At 44.2% G+C, this 21,612-nt stretch overlaps 2 protein-coding genes across 4 annotated transcripts in view; one reads left to right on the top strand and one right to left on the bottom strand.

The window, feature by feature from the left end:
- LOC103716995 (syndetin-like) overlaps nucleotides 1-11,662 on the top strand; it is a 56,013-nt gene extending 44,351 nt beyond the window's left edge. For 2 of the 3 annotated variants that reach the window (XM_017845175.3, XM_039123661.1), the window contains 7 exons: nucleotides 811-873; nucleotides 2,733-2,805; nucleotides 4,588-4,707; nucleotides 4,792-4,869; nucleotides 9,836-9,886; nucleotides 9,978-11,353; nucleotides 11,443-11,662. In XM_017845175.3, the coding sequence (XP_017700664.2) occupies nucleotides 811-873; nucleotides 2,733-2,805; nucleotides 4,588-4,707; nucleotides 4,792-4,869; nucleotides 9,836-9,886; nucleotides 9,978-10,088 (496 nt within the window). In that variant the 3' untranslated portion in view covers nucleotides 10,089-11,353; nucleotides 11,443-11,662. Of the gene's footprint in view, nucleotides 1-810; nucleotides 874-2,732; nucleotides 2,806-4,587; nucleotides 4,708-4,791; nucleotides 4,870-9,835; nucleotides 9,893-9,977; nucleotides 11,354-11,442 lie in introns of those variants that run through there. The other variant, XM_039123662.1, reaches the window with a different exon arrangement.
- On the bottom strand, nucleotides 11,646-12,137 carry LOC103717013 (probable calcium-binding protein CML29). The gene has a single exon (XM_008805238.4). The coding sequence runs from the start codon at nucleotides 12,135-12,137 to the stop codon at nucleotides 11,646-11,648; it is 492 nt and encodes a 163-aa protein (XP_008803460.2).
- Nucleotides 12,138-21,612: the final 9,475 nt, after the last annotated feature.

The following is a 21,612-nucleotide window of genomic DNA, read 5'->3' as shown; positions in this document are numbered from 1 at the left end:
TCTCTCTTTATGGGTTTGGGACTAAGAGCTGCAAAGTGAGGGCATCTTAACAATATGGGAGTCTGTTTGTTACTAGAGAGACTAGGGACAGATTTGGAGGCGAAAAGATGAGCCATGACTCTCTGCTAAGCATGAAGTTGGGGAACTGAAGAGATGTATGGGTTTAAATAGTATCCGGATAGCTTATCACTTAGCATTGTTAACGTGGAATTGCCTCTTCGAAACAATTTTCATTCATTTAATATCCTTGTCCCTTCTTTATTAAAATTTCAAATTATTCATTATTTAGGAATGTAATTCAGGCAGCGACCTATGCTAGCTGGCATGTAACGTGCTAGGCCAAATGTTGGATTGTTCCTGGGGGTTCCAAGCCATATCAACCCATGTCAGTTGGCTCAAACTGAGCCAAACATCATTTTTTTTACTCTTTTTGAAGTTTTGGCATGTTACAGCACCTGTCCACTCACTTTCCTACCTTCTGACTTAAATCCATGTTAATAATTTTGCATGTTGGATTTCTGCATGTTTGCCAGATGTTCAATGAAAAAAGAAAGTTTTGCAAATTCCGCAATATATAAACCTATAACCCAGGTTGAAGTGCACATCAACATTATTTAAGTGGCACAATGTAAACATTTCCAGCTTATGTATCATCTTTTCTTACAATGCAATGCAGGCCCAAGACGTATAGGCAGAGTTTATGTTCCAAACAATATTGTTTTTGCTCTCTCTCTCTCTCTGAGCTACTATTCTTTGTTAATTTAGATCTTTATGGTTTTGCATTTTTATAGGTTGGTTGTTGTATCTTAGGTATGCAGATAGGATCGCAAATGCAAAATGGGAGGTGAAAGAGCTTGGGTTAGAGCACAATGGGTTAGTCTTATGTCTATGTTTGGATGCTATGGTCTTTCTTCCTTTATTAGTTTCTATGGTTTGAACTTCAGAAGTCTTCTTTTTTTTTTGTGAAATTCTTGTTTGTTTAGTGTTTACTTTTGGCTATTATCATTCTATTTTCATTTTGGATTTTCTTTTTAGGCAAATATCACATCAATATCATCTTGTGCTTTGGCATCTTGACACAAAAAAAATTAAAAGCGTAGACTTGCATGTGATCATCTTTCAACATTTCAAAAGGAACATTGTTACAGAAAACTTCTAAAATTTTCAATTTTATTTTCAGCATGTTGGTTGTTGATGTTCATGCAATATGAGAAACATCTGTAATAAACTTTATATTACATGCATGTATCATGAGAAAACAGAGAGTGTCATAATTGATTACTAATTTATCTCTACTTATAATCTAACACTTGTTCACTGCCTTACTGCCTTACAATTTAACAAATTTCTCATGGGATTCTTCAACCTAAGAACCTTATTATGTTTAAACTACCAACTCTGTAAAACTTAGTCTTTGATCCTTCGTGAATTTCGGGAGTATTTTATAACTAGTTATAATAGACATGCAAATGCACATCACTTCTAAATATTTTGGATGTAGGATAATTTTATTAACTTTTAAATCTTATACTGATTCAAAATTAATTAGCTATTAATTTTGTTAAAAATAATTGTGCGAAGGGTTTTCTTTGAGCAAAATGGCCAGCCACCTCACACTTCATTGATAAATCAAATGAGGCAAGAGAAGCATACAAAGAGGGACAAAAAGCCAAGAAAGCTGAGCAAGAAAAGACAAAAAATTGGAAGGAAGATAACACAGGGACCATATCCAGCCTAAACACCAAAGCTCAGCTTGACAAAAAAAATGGCTCATAAATCAAATGAACCCACCTACAGCATAGGTTTGTCTAGCCCATCCAAATATCAATGCAATTCCAATCTAATTGTCCAACCATGTTGTAATTTGAATTGCAAATTTCAAAATTTGAAAATTGAAAATCTATTTCTCCTCCATTTGATTGCCTTCACAATTCCGCTTCTCTCCTTTCAGTACATCTCCACCACCAACCCTTGTAGCAAGAACCTTTGCTTTGTCACTACCCTCAGCTCATCTTTGCTGATGCTGCCACTTATTGGCCACAATTATGGGTCGAGAGAGATTAGGATGGCTGAAATCCTAGTGATGATGGGTGTGTGATAGTAAAGAGCATGCTGAGATTAAGTGCAGGGCATCATTAATTGAAAAAAAATCTAATTAGGGGTATTATGGGAATTAAATTAGGAACTATTTCCACTTTTATATAGTGTTAGGATAATGTCAAAAAGGCTGTACTTGTGTCTCCATAATATTTTACTCATACATCGCATTTGTATGCTATGGAATGTGGTCAACAATTTGATTACAGATATTGGATGATTTTCTGTAGGAATGTGTTGTTGTGCGTCTTCAACTCTTGCAATACTGTTTCAACTTTCAAGATTGTTTATTTTGTTTTTGACATTCGAAAGTTTCATAATAATCTTTCATTAAATCCTTGGTAACCCAATATTTGATCAATTCAATTGGTTTATGTATCGTTCATATCAACTATAGGATGCCTAGTTTAGCAGGCTAGAAAATTAATCTTGTCTCAACTATATAGTTCAGGTATAGACACATTTTGCGTCACTACTACTGACAGACAACTGAATGTATTAAATGCATTTACTAGTGATGCTACTAAATTTTGTTGTTTAATAACAGCTTTGATGTTCTGTTATATAGTTTTTGCTTATTGTGATTATCTTAAGATTCGATAATGATGTGCATGGCATTTTTCCTGTGTTAATAGATATGTTGACTTGTTATTGGGAGAATTTAAACATTATAGGACAAGGCTTGCACATGGTGGAATCTCTAAGGAGGTAATAGTATTTTCCTTTCTAAGTTTCAAAGTTCAAACTATGTTGGCCAGTGACAATACATGTCACTTCTTCATAGATATTGTTTACTCTATACTTGTTTCATCTTCACTATGTCTCTTCAGTAGCAAGTTTATACCATACATCGTATACGATGACTTATTGACTCCTAAGATTGTTCATATAATTGAGACACTAAAATTTGTAATGTTGGTATAAATCTGGTGAAACAACAAAGAAAACCACGAAAAGGGGAATAAACAAAAAGAACGTGATATAGTAAACCTGAGCAAAAGACAGAGCAATGGAGATCTGTTTACTTTGTTTTGATTTTCAATCTCGTGCACAAACTTTTATTAGGCATGCTATTTAATCACATGTTGACTTGATTTTCAATCATATGTTTGGACTGATCCTGGTGATATATGTTAGTTAACTGAATTTTAATGATCTTTGACCATCTTAGTCTATAATAGATTTTGTAGAAAAATAGACCATTATAAGTTGTTTGCTGTGATGGGAAGGATCTTCAGTTATTTAATGATAGATAATGTTGTTATGCCAATTAAGTTTATGATATGAGTTTGACTGCATTAGGGCTCTTGATCATTGGCATAAGGTACATGGTAATTTGGACGAAGGCTTTGTAGGTCAATGAGTAATAAATCAAGTTTGCAGAATCTTAATTACTTGCGTTAATTATGCATTATCGTAGAAGCTAAGGAGAAATAGCTGTCCAAGGATCTTTAATTTATTTTACCCAATAAAATTAATGTCTAAAATGCATGAATCTATCACCTTATCTATTCAAAGTTAAAATCCTTTTTCCTAGATAAATTAATGGAAACATCTTAGAGTTGCATGAATCTATGCAAGGTTTGCCATACCGGTCTGTACCATACCATACCATACCAATACCGAACCGCTATGTGGTACCATACCATACCAACATTTGGTACACCAAACTTTACCGTATTGTACCACATACCAATACTGTAATAGGATGGTACCGGTACGGGGTCCAGTACTAAGATGGTAATCCTTGGTCTATGCATTCTCAACTTTAGTAGCTGGTTTTTAATTGCTTAAATAAATTTGATAAACTGGCTTGGGTATGGTTGTGCTTTTTTCCGTAGAGAATTTGCTTAAATATTTTAATTTGGCTTGCTCTTTGAGCATCAAATGCCTCATCCATGTTTCTACTAGAAGGCCTTCCAGATTAAACATGTGTATGTATGTATGTATATATGTGTATGCATGTATGTATATATATGTGTGTGTGTATATATGTATGTGTATGAATGTATATGTATATGTGTATGTATATATATATGTTTGCATACGTATACGTATAGGTATATGTATATATGTATATATGTATATATGTATATATATATATATATATATATATATGTGTATATATATATGTATATATATATATGTGTATATATATATATGTATATATATATATATGTGTGTGTATATATATATGTATATATATATGTGTGTATATATATATGTATATATATATGTGTGTATATATATATATGTATATATATATATATATGTTAATAGGAGGAGAATAATGCGAGGTTCTATATCTAGATCATGTCCATTACCTATACAATAGTTGACAGTAAGACTTCTATGTCTTTTCTATGGATATTGAAATCCCATGTCGTTACTTTAGATAGTTGCAAGTCAGTTGGTATGTTGTTCTTTGCTGGTACTTGCTTATAAAAGACAGACTTTCTAGTAATCATATTTTTTTATAATGTATACCAGGTTCAGGACCTCCTCCTAGAGTATGGACTTGAAAATGTTGCAGAAGTACTTATTGAAGGCCTATCACGAGTAAAGAGATGCACTGATGAAGGACGAGCCTTAATGTTATTAGACCTTCAGGTTTTACAATTTATGCATACATATAAGTGAAGTTAAATAGAAACTTAGAATTACTAATGTTTTTCTTTTCCCTGCTACCCCCAGGTCTTAATTAATGGACTACAACACTTTGTTTCCATTAATGTGAAGCCAAAGCTGCAAATCGTTGAAACATTTATCAAGGTAACCCTAGTGTTCATTCTAGAGCGTAGTACATTAGTCTGAATTAGCTCCTCATCAATGTGTTTTTATATGTTCAAATAGTTGTATGTCTTTTATGGGAATCATTTTGAAAATGACGATTGTGAAACTTCAGTTTGGGTATGAAATTTTATACGTATGAAAACTAGTAAGAAAGTTAAATATCCATTGTCATAGTGAACAATTATCTTCCTGTTATGTAGCGTGTGTGCTAGTTCTGCATCGGTTTTGAATTCCATTACCCTTCCTATTCTACCTGATGTTGTTGAAGAGATGAACATGCCAGATGTCACACTCAGAATCCTTGGCAAGGACTCTGTGATTCAGCTTAGTTCGAAATCTACTTGGCAGAGTTCACCATTAGATGCTAAAATTTCTAAGTCTAGCCCTATGACTTCAAATCAGATATGTTTCTGTAGTAATATATTGCAGGAAGAAAAATCTGCCATTTATTGGCTCTTGAAGGTAAAGAAATGGCATTGTTCCTTATGTCAATGATACTAACCTGTAAACCATATGAATCAATAATTTAATATTTTATTTTGTATCCTAGGGAAAAATGAGATCCTATATTTCATCTACTTATTCAATAATCTAGAGATTACTTGGACAGGGTGAAGATTTCTGAAAAGAAATTTTAAAGGTAAAAGATCGACAAAATGGAGCTAAGATTAGCTGTATTTATTGCTTGGCAGAAAATGAGCCTACAATGATGACTGCCTTATTATATCAAAGTGTTGGAGAGAGCCTAAGAAAAGTGACTATCAAATTTTGATTTGTATTTGGCTCAAGAAATTGATGTTACATTTATTTCATCAAATTCATCGGTCAGACAACTAGTCTTATATGATAGTCACATAGGGAACCCTCTCTACATGGACAAGTTAACAATAGCAAATTCAAACTTGCTTATGCTTGTGTTGGACTAAGTGTAAGTTCATTCGTGTTTCCCTTCAGAGTGGCAAAAAGTCAACATCTGAGTTTGCCTTTGAGTGAAGCCACTATCATGCCATACTTCTAGGTTATGCTAAGGTTGAATGCATAATAAACCTATTTATGTTGAAATGGACTCACTTGAGTATGAAATCCTTGGCTAATTTGTTTATGTGGATGAAGATATGCTCTTTTTGAATGTTCAAGGCTGGATACTAATGATTCTAGCATTCAGGTCGAAACTTATAAATTGGTTGGTTGCTTTAGACATCCTAGAGAGGGAGAACGCCAGAGAATTGCTGAACAAGGTCGGAAACAAGGGCTTTTTTTGGGGTGTCGAAACAAGAAAGACCTTGAAATCAGCAACCAGTATATCAGAAAAATTGACCATACCATGGGTACAAGCTGGTACAATGCCATACCTCTCTGTATTTCCAAAACCATTAGATATGAGGTCATACCATGGTTTGTATTGTACCAATACGTCACCATGATGCACCCGCATTGTAGTATTTCAATACCTTGATTGCCAATCATTTCCTCGTGTATGAAGGACCATTAGTATGTCTAGGTTTTAAGGTTTGCTACTCTTGTAATCCTAATTATTGTCAAGTTGATGAAGTTCGAAAACTAAGGATCTTAATGAAATTTGAAATCCTAGGTGAACCTTAACCAAAAAAAAATTCTTATAGGTTGTTATTCTTGTAGAAAAAGGAGGTGTGGATGGAAACATAAGAACTGATGGAAGTTTGGAGTGGATATGGGTGCGAATAGTTCTTCTTCCAATGCGATTATCTCTTTTTGTGGTCATCATAGTAATGGATTATTTGGAGAAGAAAGATCGGAGCAAGAAAAGCATGATTGATGAATGAGGCACAATTCTGTGCAATGTTTACTAAATTGGGCATTAAATTTCTGTCCACTCATCAAAATCACATAAGCCCAACATTCCTACTGATGGACGGAGTTAAGCGGTCCCAGATTTCATGCTCAAATTTCATTGCTTTTGGGAGAAATGAGAGTCTAGAAATGGAATTTTTTCTGTTCTTAATTTCGTAAGTCAAATAAATTCGAATAGTCTTAGGATCTCGGAGTATGTTCTACATTGATTGTGATTTATATTTAGAGGAACTTCGGAGAGATTCAAAAATTTACTATGTTTGGTAAATTTGTAAGATTTCGCTATATAAGTGGCCTCAGCTTAGCTTGGTGATGGACTGTGAATTTGATTTTGTAATATCTTAATAAAATTATTTGTTCCACGCTGTCTTTCTTTGTCCTCGTATTTCTTTCTCTTCAACGTGCAGTATATTGAGGGCTAACCGGTTGGTGTTAGAGCCTCCTTGCTCTGTGCTGGTATTGCTTTGTTGTAAAATGATAGTAGGTTGTTGGAGGAACCAGAACCAAAACTAGCAAGCTAAGTTAGATGTTTGTAAAGAGGCACAGTGGCTGGAGCATGATTTCAAAAGACATTTGAGATCAAGGAATTGAGAAGGTAGATTGAGTTCTTGACTGAGTTCCTTGCATTGTTTGAGACTTAGGATTGCCATGGTAATTATACTCGTGGTTTTGAGTATTCAAGCTTTGAGAACTCATTCCATGGATGAGCTGATGCAGGGAGCCATTGGTTTAGGTAGATGGCATAGAGGGTGACGAGAATTCAAGGTGTAGGTGAGGCTTTGGTGATCAAGGAGACTTTTCTTATTCCAAAAAAAAGAATCATGAAGATTGGCTGTGAACTCATACTTCACATATCAGCTGTACTATTAAGGATGTATATCATGGAGCTTGGTTGATTTGGGCTTGCCATAGAGCTTGGCTGATTAAGATCAGGAATATTTGGTTGGCCTCTAGTGATTTCAAACTTTTTAAGTAATGATACTAGCAGTGGTAGTGGTTTTACTGATCCATTCCGTATTGACATGGTAAGGGGTTTCGTACCAGTCACATAGTGAGCCACAAGTTTGATTGGTCATTTTTGTTTTTCTATTTTTTTGGCTTTCTGATGTGTAATAGTAGTTGAATTTTGTTTTGTTTTTTTTATGTTTTTAGTAATTTTCATAGGGCGTGTGATCGGGAGAATCGATATTGGTACCAACACTTGTGCTTTCAACAAGGTGTAAGGAACTAGCAATAACTAGAAGTGAAATATGGCAAATAATGCATGCTGTTGTAAAAGAATCATCAATATTAACTCACTTTCCAATTTCCAAAGAACACGGAAAAAGGTTTAGAGCCTTAGCCATGCAAAAAATGGGTGGTTGTAGGGGAGGCAGAGTCCAGACAAATAAAATTGAAAGGCTTATGCAAACGAATTCAAAGAGGAAATATATCCTCACCATCATAAATTGACCATCTCTCTTCCTAATTATGTGAGAAAAGAGGTTCGCACAGAAAGAAATTATTAAGTGCGACTAAATGCAAACATATGACTGAAAATACATAGGAAAAATTATGTATGACCATCTTTCTTAGTATTTCACATATTATGTTTCCTATGGACCTTGCAATCATCTACATGCAGTCAGTAGCACTTAACAGTTTCTTTATGTGTGAACCCCTTTGTTGACATGGCTGTGAAGATAGATTGTCAATTTGTTGTGATGAGAGCATATTTCCTCTCTGCACTCTTTTGCATAATTCATTCAATTTTATTTTAGTCTGGACAAGAGAATGCTGCTCCTGAAGTTTTGGTATGATGCATAGTTATTGTACCACCTAAAGGCTGACGCTCCTTACAGATACAATAATAAATATTAAATAAATTTTATTAATCCACAAAATGCATTTTGACTAATTGAAAGTATATATTATTAATTCTTGATGCATGTTGCATGTTTTTAACATTTATTCAGATATTTTTTGTGATTTCAGGCAATTCTTCTTTTAAAAATAGCTTAAAAATCTCATAAATATCTCAATAAAAAAAATCAAGATAGCCATTATATTTATCTTAATAATTATTGATGCATGCTCCATGTTCTTTTAGGTTTAATCAATTTTTCCTATTTTTTAATAGTTTTCCCATAAAAATAATTTAAAAATCATGAAAGATCCGTTAATTACTTAAATGCACAATTTTAGGACATGTTCATTTTTTAAAAGATGTTTGGAATTTATGTATTTTTAGTTATATATTATGAAAGAGAATTAAATAAAGTAAATATTTTGGAAAACAGATTTCTTTGAGGTCTTTCTTAGGAACATACCGAGGGGTATCAATCTGACTCAGTTAGGGATGCCCCATTTTCAAGGATTTTGGGGATCTGAGGAGCATCCTGGTGACTTCTTTTGGTTGGAAGGTTACCGGTGCTACCATCCTGTTTCAGCGAGATTTAAGACCATGTTTGTTATGATGATGATTCTGATTATTCACTACGGCCATTAGATGAATATAAGTGGGACATCATGGAATTTCTGATGGGACCAGCGGATTTTGGACTTGGAGTGAACTGCATAAAACAAGGTAGTTTACTGCAGATGATATTGGGAGGTTGCATGTTTTCATGTAAAGGTGCAACTCAGGCAAGAATCAACAAATTGCAACACCTTATGCTTTGTCGTAACATCACAGCTGGGGGGCTGGTAAAAATCAGGCTTCTGTAAACAAGCCCATTGGAGGCACAATGTTCCATCTGAGATTGATCCTACTTGAAATTTTCAGATCTCAGAAATCGACTAAAATATCTGTCACATTTATATTACATGCACATCTTCTTCAAGGCTTCCTAAATTGTTCTTTGCAGTCTTCAAGAACATGAGAAGCAACAGTTGGTATGCATTTGTCAAGGAGAGCAAGTTTCATGTTTCTAAAATCTGAGCATGAACATAGTGACAACTTCATGCTCCTAATCTAACATTCTCATTGTTTTGCTATTCTTCAGTTAGGCCTTGCATATGCTCTCCGCTTGCATCTAAAATTCAGCATTTTGTATTTATTGCTCTACATTATTACATGCTGCCAATGATTCCTGGTCGTTCATTAGCTACTATTTTTTTTTCTCTGCAAAAACAGGCCTACTATCTTCCAGAGACTGAATATGTGCACTGGGCACGATCTCATCTGGTAAGACGGGTGTTTCTTTGCAATATTTATGTTTACATTGTATGAATCGTAGCTTTCTTGTAGCTTGATAATATGTTGCTTTTATCTGCAGGAATACAGCAAAAGCCAAATTGTAGGATTAATTAACCTTGTTGCTACTATGAAAAGTTGGAAAAGGAAGACAAGGTTGGAAGTCCTAGAGAGAATTGAAACTGGCGTTTAGAGTTGAAGGTGTACAATTTCTGCAGCATGTAGAGTTTATTTGTGATTATTTCCGCTCTTATTTCTTCTGTAGATGTGAAATAAATATCTCCTAGTACCATTGTTCTTTGGTGTATATTTTCCAAACTATAATTTTGTATCATAGTCCTGTTTAAACAGAAATATCAGGTGTATCCAATCCAAACATGGGCTCGCAGTCAATAACATAGATCACTCTCGTTCATATAAGCTGCTAAACTGCTTATGCAAAGAACTAGTACATAAAAATGTTGTATAACAAACAACGCTTATATATCATTTCACAATGATGACAATGAACATGATATTACGGATTACAGGAAAGACCTATGTTCTTAATAATGATTTTCATAATGACAGTGTACAGAAATGTTCTTTTCCATTTGGTGAGTTTATTATTTAGCAGCAGCCCCTTCCCTTTCTTTTGGAAGTTGGGTCACGGGTTATGTCATTTATTGCAAGATTTTGTCTTTATGCTTAATGTTGAAGTTCAGTGTGATGACTGATGAATGGAGCAAATGCGTTTTATATATCCAATTAGTAACATAAAGTCTAACTTGGTTGTCTGTTGGCCTGGTATTCTCTATAAAAGCATGCTACAGGACATTGAATCAAGGTCCCTGGCTCGTAGAAGTTCTGCATGAATATACAAGTAGAAATTGGTGGCTCAGCATCCAACCCAGACAAATAAATAGCATCTTGGCCTCAGGTGGGTCCTGCATTGGATGTAAGGTACGAAAGCCTTGACCTGATGCCCATCTGTTGATATGAATCATGTGAATTTTCAGTTGAATCTATTGTTATGGTATAACAATGTCGACTTATTTTGTCTTATAGCAGCATGCTATTGTGGAACCATATTTTGAGTTAAAGAAATCATGTCATTTCTTAACTTCTTTTGTCTTATTTTCATAGCATGAATTTTTGAAACTTAAATGTTGGGCTAGACCATGCAAAAGCCAGTTATAACGTGGCAAGGTCTCTCTCATATTCTGGAGGATTGGTAGGTCATTAACTCTGCCTCCTTCGTTGTAAACATTTCCAATGCCTTCGAGGATATATATGTTGGATATGCTCAAATGGATAAAATGTTTGTAAGCATTGAGGGTGCCTTCTGGCAGTACCACAAGAGACCGGATTCAGATATAATCTTCATCAGGTTTTGGGATACCAGCATGGGCATGTGTAACTTTGCCGAATGCTAGCAATGTACAGTTCCTTCTCTGTTTATTTGCGAGGTGGCAACAGGTGGTTGCAGCTGCGTTTTTTCATCACCATTTTTCTATTTGTTAATGCATACTGCATGTATATTTAATTGCTGGTCCTTGGCGTCACAGGTCTAGTCTTTGGCCTTTATAATATATGTAAGAGGAAGCATATGGACATCAGTGGACATTTTTCGTTACTACAGCAACGTAGATAAACATGTTCATTTTTGGCTGGAGCATTTACCTCTCCCATTCAGGGAGAAAGCAAGAATTAAACCGCAGCCACTATTCTATATGGATCATGATACTTGGATATTACTGCTGCGAGCTATCTAGAGAAGGGCTTGGACTATACACTGGAGGTCCTCAAGGCTGACAGCACCATCTCCATCTCCGTCCAAACAAGCAATGATATCCATGCAGTCCTCCATGCTCGCACTCCCCGTGGAGCCCAGTACGTTGTACAGCTCCTCTCCGGTCACTGCTTCATCATTACCCACCTCCCGGCCGAGTGCCGGGACCGCAGCCTGGAGGAGATCAGCAAGGTCCCCAAGATCTAGCTCCCTTGTATTTATCTCCAGGAACTCATGCAGGCTCAACAGTCCATCTCTGTCCGTGTCGCCTTGCCTCATCATCTCCTTCACCTCTCGCTCGCTCGTGTTATATCCGAGGGAACCCAGAACTCCTCGGAGCTCGTCAGAAGTTATCAGCCCATCGTTGTTCGAATCGAAAGACTTGAAGACCTCCATCAGGCTGTTGATGTAGCTCAAGACCTCGAAGTCGGTGCAGAGAGATCGTGGCTGTGAAGGCTGGGGGGCGGCCATTGGTGGAACTGGTGAGTACTACCCGGAAGCTGGCTGACTAGCTAACTGGGGATGGGGGTCCCTTCTTATAATGTTGGTTTTGGAATATTTCCTTGGTGACTTTGTGTCGACATAACGGGAAAAGGTGTAGCATCTTATTCGTCTATATCTTTTATGCAGAGGATGGAGATTCCTGCATGATAGAACGGACTGGCAATCGATCCTCTACAACCAAGCTGCAAGATGTTCCTTAACGTTTTAATTTGTCTATCAAGATCTCCACTTAAAAATGTGGAGATTGCAGAAGGTGGTTTTCCGTTGAAACGATACGATCTTAAGCGAATGGAATGAGGCCTAGAATTGCGCATTCAATAAAAGTTTGCGACAGGTTGTAGTATTTAAGGATTTTCTGCAACTGAAATTGTAGAGGATTTGCACTTGAAAGGACGGAGGACGGCATCCTTTAAAAAAGAAAACGGCATTCGAATGAGCGCAGCGGCATATTTGAGGGGGCATCCATCCCTATCGGCTTTCTGCCTTTCGATCCGACCAGGATGGCCACTAGACTTGCGTTGGTGCTTCTATCTTGATAAGCTTTTGTGGGAAGAATGAACTACAATAATGCCTCTTTCTTCTGTGGTTGTGTCTGTTCGGCTGCTAAAATACAGGGAGATAAATAGAAAATAACAAAATTACAAGATCAACATGCATGCCAAATATTTTTAGAGGAGGTAAGGAACCATTACTTTAGTTTATTAGTACTCCTTTAGTTTCTTTAAGGCTTTGGAAACTTTTGAGGGTTTCTTTTTGGCTTTTTGGAAAATGGGGTGCTCTCAACTTCTTTGAATCCTTTAATGTCGAATTTTAGTTTGCTCTTCAGACAGAAAACGGGAGAAAATCCCATCAACTTTTATGTAACGAAACAAATAAGACTAAGGTTTAGAAGCATGACATTTTAGAAGCAAAAATATTATTTTTCCGCTTTCTTAGAGACAAGGTCCAGAGCAAACAATAAAGCCCAGCTCCATTGATTTCTATGCACAATAGCTCATCGACCTGCACTACGTTTTACCGCTCCTATCTTTTAATGATAATTATCAAAATTAGTTTCATTAATTTCAGGGAAAGAAAATTACAGAAGTGACGTACTTATAATATCGTTATGAGCAATGAGAGCATACTTCTCTTCTCCTTGACAATTATATTTTCTTTAATGAAAAACAAACTATGTTGTTGTTAGCAATTAACAGCGTTTTAGCAACCCATCTAATGACATCATTCATCTATTCGGTATTAATTTTTCCATGCATGGAATTTTCTTTGATTCACAAAATAAATATAATTATATATATTAGCAACAGAGGTTGTTTTGGAATGAATATATGCATACAACTAGACGATTTTCTATACCTTATCCAAAATCCTAAATCTTAATTCCTCAGATTCCTTCTTATATATGTGTCTTAAATAATCACTCTCACTCTCTCTATACATATAGAAGTCCTATTCTATGTTTGGAGTAATCCCTTCTTACATAGTCTGACAACTGTATATAATAATTATATTTTCCACAAAGAATAATATTGTATTTTATTTTCATTGGTTAAAGAAATAAAATGCGGAGATCGCGGTCTCAACCCCCTCCACTCTCCGGAATATATCGCCCACAACCTCGCGGTTCCATCTCCGGAGACGCCTCTTGGCCAACTCTAGTTTGCGCGACACCCGGTGCATAGCGTCTCCACGCACCGGGAGGCGCCATGCATCACGTACAATATCCCAGGACTGGGGGTACGATAGCCAAACCTTCTCAAAGCGGAAGGGGCTAGGATGCCTGGGTCCCAGTGATGTAGAAATCAGCAGGGGGCAGTGGTCCGAGAGTAACCCTGCAGGTAGGAAAGAGAAGAAGCCAGTCTGGGGACGCAAAGGCCCTGTCCAGACGCTCCCAAACCCTAGCACTGCCAAGCTGGTTATTGCACCAAGTAAACTGAGGTCCTGAGAAACCTAAGTCCACCAGGCCCGTGCGTGACACAAAGTCACGGAACTCCCTCCTGTCCACTCTATCCGTGAAGGCTGCCCCTCCCTTCTTGTCACCCGAATTCAGGATGCAGTTGAAGTCACCAACAACAACTGTCGGGACACCCTGGGCAGTGAGACTAGCAATCTCCTGCCAGAGGACTCTCCTGACCCTGTGATTCGTGCTCGCATACACCCCACACAAAACCCACGGAGGAGCATCAGGTGCCGATACAACCATAACTACCTGTTGAGAGCAGTTATGGAAGACATCAAAGGTCGCCACCCCACGCCTCCACAGGAGCAAGATACCTCCCGACAACCCCTGGGACTCGACTGCGTATGTCTCCCAGTCCCTCCCCAGACGCCGTCTCAGACGTGCAAGCCCCTCACCAGATAGCCGGGTCTCACTAAGGACACAGATCTCTGGGCAATGAATTTGCACTAACCGTTTAAAGGAAGACATGAAGGAGGGCTTGGCTGCCCCCCTACAATTCCAAGCTAGGATCCTCATGGGTCACAGTCCACAAAGTCGGCCTCAGACCCATCCTCCCCCTGGTACGCGGGGCCAGCCTCAGGTACGATGCCTGGGCCCATCCCCTGCTCGTCAGAAGTGGACTGCATGACTGCCGTCCTGATGAGCTGCACAGTAGTCATGTGGTCCATACCCTCGCCTGGTCTCAGTGGCGCGGCCTGACACCCCTCCGGAAAAGGCCTGAGGTGATCCCTGGCCCTACTCCCACTAGAGGAGGCTTCCCCCTGCTCACCCGCAACCAGGGGCAGAGGGCCAAACCGGAAGACTCCAGCGGGGCCAGTACCACCCTGCGCATCCCATGGCTGTGCCTCACTCAGGGGGGATGGCCACCGTGCGAGTCGGCCCGGCCCGGCAGCTCCCGGACCCGCTCTCCCGCCGCTGGGGGGGCCCGCAGGCCCGGGGCTGATCGAGCACGCAGCGTGCCCCGCGCTGCAGACGCATCCCGAGTCGCACCCGGCAGCCCACGACCCCGACGTCCCCGCCCCTGGGCCCGGCCGCGGGTCAACAGCGTGTCAGCCCGCTGACCCACCGCAGGAAGCACACGTAGGTGATCCCCCCTACCTGGGCCTCCATGCGGGCCCGGGTCCACCGGTGGCCTGGGCCTCTTCTGAACTTGGGCTCGGGCCACAGCTGGCCCACCAGACCCGGTCTCAGCCTGCAACAGGCTGTCCTGACTCGGCCCCGGGTCCGCTCGCATGTGAGTGGTCCCCCCGTGTCGATCCGGCTCGGCTGGCTCGGTCTCGTCGTCCCCGAGCAAGTCGTCATCGGCCATGTCCACCGGAAACGGGCCGAGAGGAGGGGCTAGCTGGAGCCCTTCCCCCTTCGCTGCCGCCGGCGACCGACGCCGAGCAACCTTAGCCGGCTTCTGCCAGCCGGCCGTGTCAGCCGGAGAGACCGCTGCAGGCGATGGTGACGCCACCACCGGACTCACCGGCCGCCTCGCAGACGACCCAGCCCCGTGATCGGGCCCGGGAGGTTCCTTCGGCCGCGGCGGCAGGTCCCCCCGAGGGATCTTCCGCCGGGTTGCCACCATCCAGGGGCCTAAGACTGGCCCCTGGACCTCCACCCCACCACCGAAGGTCGGTAGACCCGAGCTGTCCCCCGCCTCCATTGCCGCCGGATGCACCTCCCTGTGTGCGCCGGCGGCCATCTGGAAACGGCACGTCACCTCCGTATGCCCCATCCGCCCGCAGCTAGGGCAAAGAACAGGGACGTTCTCGAAGACGAAGGGCTGCCACCGCACCTTCGTCTTCCCCTGTATGAGCACCCCCGGCCGCAGCGGTTCAGTGGGATCAATCGCCACTTTAACCCGGGCGAACCCCATCGCCGCCTGCTGCTCGGTCACTTCATCCACCGCCACCGGCTGGCCGGCGCGAGCCGCGATGTGGAGGATGGTCGACGTCGACCAGTACTCCGGCGGTAGTCGCGGCAGCCGGAGCCATACCAACGCCCTGTTCACCGTTCCGTCCCCCGGCTCAAAGTCCGGCACCCACAGGCTCATGGCGAGCAACTGCCCCGCCACCACCCACGGCCCTCCCCTGAGAGCCCGATCCCGGTCCTCCGTCGACCGGAATCGCAGGGCGATGTAATCGTCCGCTAACGGGACAGCCACCGCTCCTTCAAGCTTCGCGCGGGTGGCCACATCCTTGGCCACCCATTCCGCCGGAATCCGGCGACCAAAACTCCGGACAATCGCCGCCCGCCCTTCCCACACCTGCCGGGCCGCCTCTATCGGCTCTTCCGGCGGCCGCAGCACTTCTGGGAAGCGGCGGCTCAGGCGGTCCACCTCCTCGGCCGTGGGCCAGTGGGTAACCCACGGCCCCGGCTTCGACCAGGCAGTAGGGCGCACCCCACGACCGGTCGACTTCGAGCTGGTGGCAGTGGGCTTACCGTTGCCTCTCGCCGCTCCCTCCGACGCCTTCGCCGCCGACTGCTTCCCCTTGTGCTCCATGCCGCTGTTGCCCACCTGAAGACACAACAAACAGGTCAAGAGGACAGAGTGTACCGGCGTACTCCCCCCTTCCGGTGTGGTCCGCTCCTCCTCGGGTTTCCTCCTCGGCTGCCAAATCCTCGACAATCAACCGAGGACTCCCCAATGGCCAACCGGCGCACACCGCCCACCGTCCTCCTCGGGTTTCCTCCTCAGCTGCCAGGTCCCTGCCGCTCGCCCGCTTACCGGCTTACGGCCAACCCAGGCGCTCGACGATCAATCGAGGACTCCCCGAGATCCCGGCCGGCCAACCGACACCCACCGCCCACCGGAGCTCCTCGGGTTTCCTCCTCGGCTACCAGATCCCAGCCGCTCGCCCGCTTACAAGCTTACGGCCAACCCGGCTCTCGACGAGCAGACGAGGACTCCCCAAGATCCCGGCCGGCCAAACGACGCACACCGCCCATCGGAGCACCAAGATCCCCGGTCAATCAGCTCGCGAGCGCCGCCGACCAGATAGCCGTTGGGAACTTCTCTCTCTACACCAGAGTTTCTCCCTCAAGATAGCCGTTGTAACACTTCATTCACTTCGGGGGCTTCTAGCGACTCACCACTCCCTTCTACGACAGCACGAGATCTTCTGGGGTCAGAAATCTCGAATCTAGTGGGTGCGTGAGGGTGACCGCAATACTAGTTTCTTCCACCGGACTACGATTATTCGGAGGCAGCGGAGCACGATTCACTCGCTGCGAGATTGGTCGGGACGCCGGGTAGAAGGTGAGCCCTCCATTCGTCAGATCTTGTTGGATTTCTTCCGCTCCAGATGGACGGAGGAGGAGGAGTCCGACGACAGTGACCCCATCCCTCCACGGGTGGATGTGAGGATCGAGGATGATGAGAACGCAGCCCTGGTCTGTCCGGTGTCGGCACAGGAGGTACGGGAGGCAGTCTGGGCTTTGGCTCCAGACAAGGCTCCGGGACCAGATGGGTTTCCCCCGTTCTTCTTTCGACGATATTGGGGTATTATTCAGACAGCGGTGGTTGAGGCCATTCAGTGCTTCTTCTCCCAGGCGGCGATGCCAGGGGATTGGAAGGCTACCTTCATCACGCTCATTCCGAAGCGTCAGGAGGCGGCCGAGCCCTGCCACTTCAGACCCATCAGCTTGTGCACTACCTTGTATAAGGTAGTGGCCAGGATTATGGTTCGAAGGATGAAACCCCTTCTGCCTGCCATCATCAGTCAGGAGCAGGGGGCGTTTATAGCTGGCAGGAATATTTCCCATAATGTTCTGCTGGCTCAGGAGATGATGTGGGACCTTCAGCGAGCATCGAGGCGACATAGCCTGATGGCTATTAAACTGGATATGGAGAGAGCTTATGACAGGATCAGATGGAGATTTCTTCAGCAGACACTGGAGGCGTACGGATTCCATAGGCAGTGGATCGACTGGGTGCTGGGGTGTGTCAGGGGGCCAAAGTTTTCGATTTTGGTCAATGGCACACCTTCTCCTTTCTTTGAGTCTACCATGGGGCTGCGTCAGGGATGCCCTTTATCCCCTTACTTGTTTATTCTTTGTGCTGATATTTTGTCTCGTGATTTGCAGAGGGTGTGTGCCCGTAGGGAGCTGGAGGCCTATGTTCCCGCCCCGGGGGCTAGTCCTCTTTCCTACTTACTCTTTGCTGACGATTGTCTTCTTTTGGCCAGGGCGCGGGTTTCCGATGCACGGGTCCTTCGTAGGGTGGTTGCAGATTACTGTATGGCGTCGGGCCAGAGAGTCAACTTTCAAAAGTCAGCTGTCCGCTTCAGTCCGAGTACGGAGAGCAGGGTCAGACAGGAGATTCGTGGGATTTTGCAGATTCCTGAGCAGGAGGAGACATTGACCTACCTGGGAGTTCCCATCACAGGCCGCAGATTACGAGTGGCAGAGTGTTCCAGCCTGGTGCAGCGGGTGGAGAGCCGGTTGGAGGGATGGAGAGCAGGCTCCCTATCTATGATGGGGAGACTGACTTTGATCAGATCGGTGTTGGGTTCCATGCCAGTTTATCTCATGGCCAACACTGTGGTTCCGAAGACGACTTTACTGAGGATTGAGCGACTGTTGCGGTGCTTCCTGTGGGGGTCACTTGGTGGAGGCCGTGGGGTGCATTTGGTAGCCTGGGAGCACGTATGCCGGCCTACCAGCGAGGGCGGTCTCGGGGTGCAGTCCCTGCTGGAGCGCCGCGAGGCCTTCATTGCTCGGCATGCAGCTCGGTTCCTGCTAGAGCCACACGGGCTGTGGAGTCAGGTGATGGCTGCCAGATATAGACGTGACGGCTCAGAGATGGCATGGAGTAGGCGGCGAGTTTCCTTTATGTGGCGTGAGATTGGGAGGTATCTGCCGACGGTGTCGGCAAATACCAGGTGGACAGTAGGCGATGGGCGGAGTATTGATGTGACTGCGGACCCATGGGTGGACACTGTCCCATTGAGGTGCTGGCCGACCATGATTGATGCTGCGGCGGCGGAGGGGCTGCGGGTTTTTGATCTTCTGCCCCCAGGAGAGTCAGCATGGGATGATGTCAGGTTACGTCAGCTGTTCGGGGGACATCTAGCTGAGAGGATCCGGTCCCTTCCGGTGCCAGGCTACGGGGGGCCTGATGTTAGGGTTTGGGGCACTTCCTGCCGATCCAGGGTCCGATTGGGAGATCTCGCCGGTGTTATCCAGCAGGAGCATGAGCCAGGGCCGGACTACACTTGGATCTGGAGGTCAGGGCTTCACCCGAGGACTGCACTCTTCCTATGGAAGGTGGCGTGGGATCGTCTCCCGACGAGAGCAGTGCTGAGTAGGCGAGGATGTGAGATCCCTGCGGAGTGCGGGACATGCAGTGTGGAGGAGTCGGTCGACCACGTGCTTTTCCAGTGTACGTGGGCGAGGTCGGCATGGCAGTGGGCAGGGTTCCCGCAGGAGGTCTGGCATGGGAGGCCTCAGTTTTTACAGACGATGCAGCAGTGGTTGGTCCGCCCTCGGACATGTCAGGAGGCTATTCGAGCGACTTGCACAGCACATCAGATCTGGCTGGCAAGGAACGCTCGTACCCTTGGTGAGCGCAGGGTGTCACCGAGGTTCGTGGTGGAGCTAGCGCACGTACAGGCTTTGGAAATCAGATCCTCTTCAGATGGACCTCTGATAGCTCGGGACACCTGGGGTTCTCTTTCTGCCTCGGCAGCTTCTCAGATGGTGTTCTTCACCTGGGAACCCCCACCCCCGAGTTTTCTCAAGGTCAACTTCGATGGATCGGTCTTGGATGGAGGCGCGCGAGGTGGTGCGGGCTTTGTGATACGGGACCCGCACTCCAGAGTCGTGGCAGCAGGGGGATGTCGACTGTTCGGCATATCGGTCCCCGGGGCAGAGTTACGAGCTGCCTGGGCCGGGCTTCGATATGCGAGGCAGGCTTTGCAGGCTGGCTCAATTGTTTTGGAAGGCGACTCAGCCACAGTCATCAGCTGGATTCAGAAGGGGCTGAGGGGTGAGGGCTCAGACCACCCCTTGGTTCGGGACATAGGGATGATGTGTGGGGTTGGGGTGGCCATTCAGGCCAAGCATGTATTTCGAGAAGCCAACGGGGCAGCCGACTGGGTGGCTGCCTTCGCGGCTCATCATTCAGGATACACCTTGTGGGTGGGGGAGGGGGAGCTGCCTCTGGCTCTCCGTGAGTTAGTATTTTTTGACTTTATTGGGTGTATTCGTACACGTTTTGTATGAAAACCCGCTTTTAGCAAAAAAAAAAAAAAGAAATAAAATTTTATAATTATAACTTATAAGTGTCATAAATTAGATGTGCTTGGATCCTCTATAGTGCATACGCATAGCAGATAGCTCTACACCCCGAGCCGGTTGCCACTTCATCCATCACGATAACTGATGGTTGCTATAAGAACCCAGTCAAGTTTGTTCTTGTCTTTTGGGAGCCCCTACCCCCTAGCCATGTTAAGGTGAATTTTGACAGGAGCTTGCTTGTCAAAGGCGGGAGTGCCGGAGTGGCATTTGGGATTAGAAATCACTGCTCCAAGCTGCTTGATGCGGAGGAATTTCGTTCATTCGAAGATTCAGTTTTTTGGGCGGAGCTCAGGGCTGCATGGGAGGGGCTCTTATATGCGAGACATGTACTTGATGCCGGCTGTATCATTTGGAGGAAGACTCAGTCTCGTTGATTGAGTGCTTACGGGAGGAGGGGCGGGGGGAGGTTGAGCACTCGCTCCTAAGTGACACACGGCGAATACTGCGGGAGTGCCGTGTTGCCCAGGTTAGGCACGTCTTTCGGTAGGCGAACCAAGCTGTGGATTGGGTTGCCTCATTTGTTGCTCATCATTCTAGAGATTGTCTGTGGGTCGTTGTCGAAGACTGATAGACTGGATGAAATGTTCGCATGGGAGAGGGCAGGGATTGCTAGAATCAAGAAATCCACGATCACCCTCTCCTCCTCAAATGATATTTCTCGGCGGCGATTGCGAGCTAGAAAGGCAGAATCGGGTCGCCTCCTCCCCCTATTCTTCCCTTGTTTGTTCCATGGTCTCACCCCACATTGCCCCCCTTGAATCTTCTCCACCACGGCCTCCTTTTTCATCTCTCCTCCACCTCCTCTAATTCCCCCAACTTTCAACTAGCCCCAGCTCCATTTTCTCTATCGGAAGCTTAAATGCGAAGATCCAAGCCGCTCCAAGCTCGATTTTCTCAATTGGAAGCTTGGATGTGAAGATCCAAGCCACTCCAAGCTAGGTAACCCTGTCCTCTAGTTCTCTCTTATTCATCTTCTCTTGAGCGGCCTATGGTTGTTGTGCTCCCACTAGATCCAACTGCTTGATGATGGTGGATCACGAGCATAAGTTCCGTGCTTCAGATAGGGCACTTCCTATTCTTCTTTTCTCTAGCCATCGCTCGCATGACCAATACTCTCGCCATCCACCGGGTGGCCACTCTTTGTCGCCTGTGCTCACCATGGCCTTCCTATCTCTACCCTCTGGTTCGGGTACGAAG

This window comes from Phoenix dactylifera, chromosome 2 (genome assembly GCF_009389715.1).
Source record: "Phoenix dactylifera cultivar Barhee BC4 chromosome 2, palm_55x_up_171113_PBpolish2nd_filt_p, whole genome shotgun sequence".
Lineage (NCBI taxonomy): Eukaryota > Viridiplantae > Streptophyta > Magnoliopsida > Arecales > Arecaceae > Phoenix > Phoenix dactylifera.
The sequence above is the reverse complement of the archived record's forward strand: the minus strand, read 5'-3'. Positions and strand labels throughout refer to the sequence as shown.

Coding starts and splice junctions, on each gene's coding strand:
- LOC103717013 (XM_008805238.4), bottom strand. CDS start 12,137: ATGGCCGCCCCCCAGCCTTCACAGCCACGATCTCTCTGCACCGACTTC.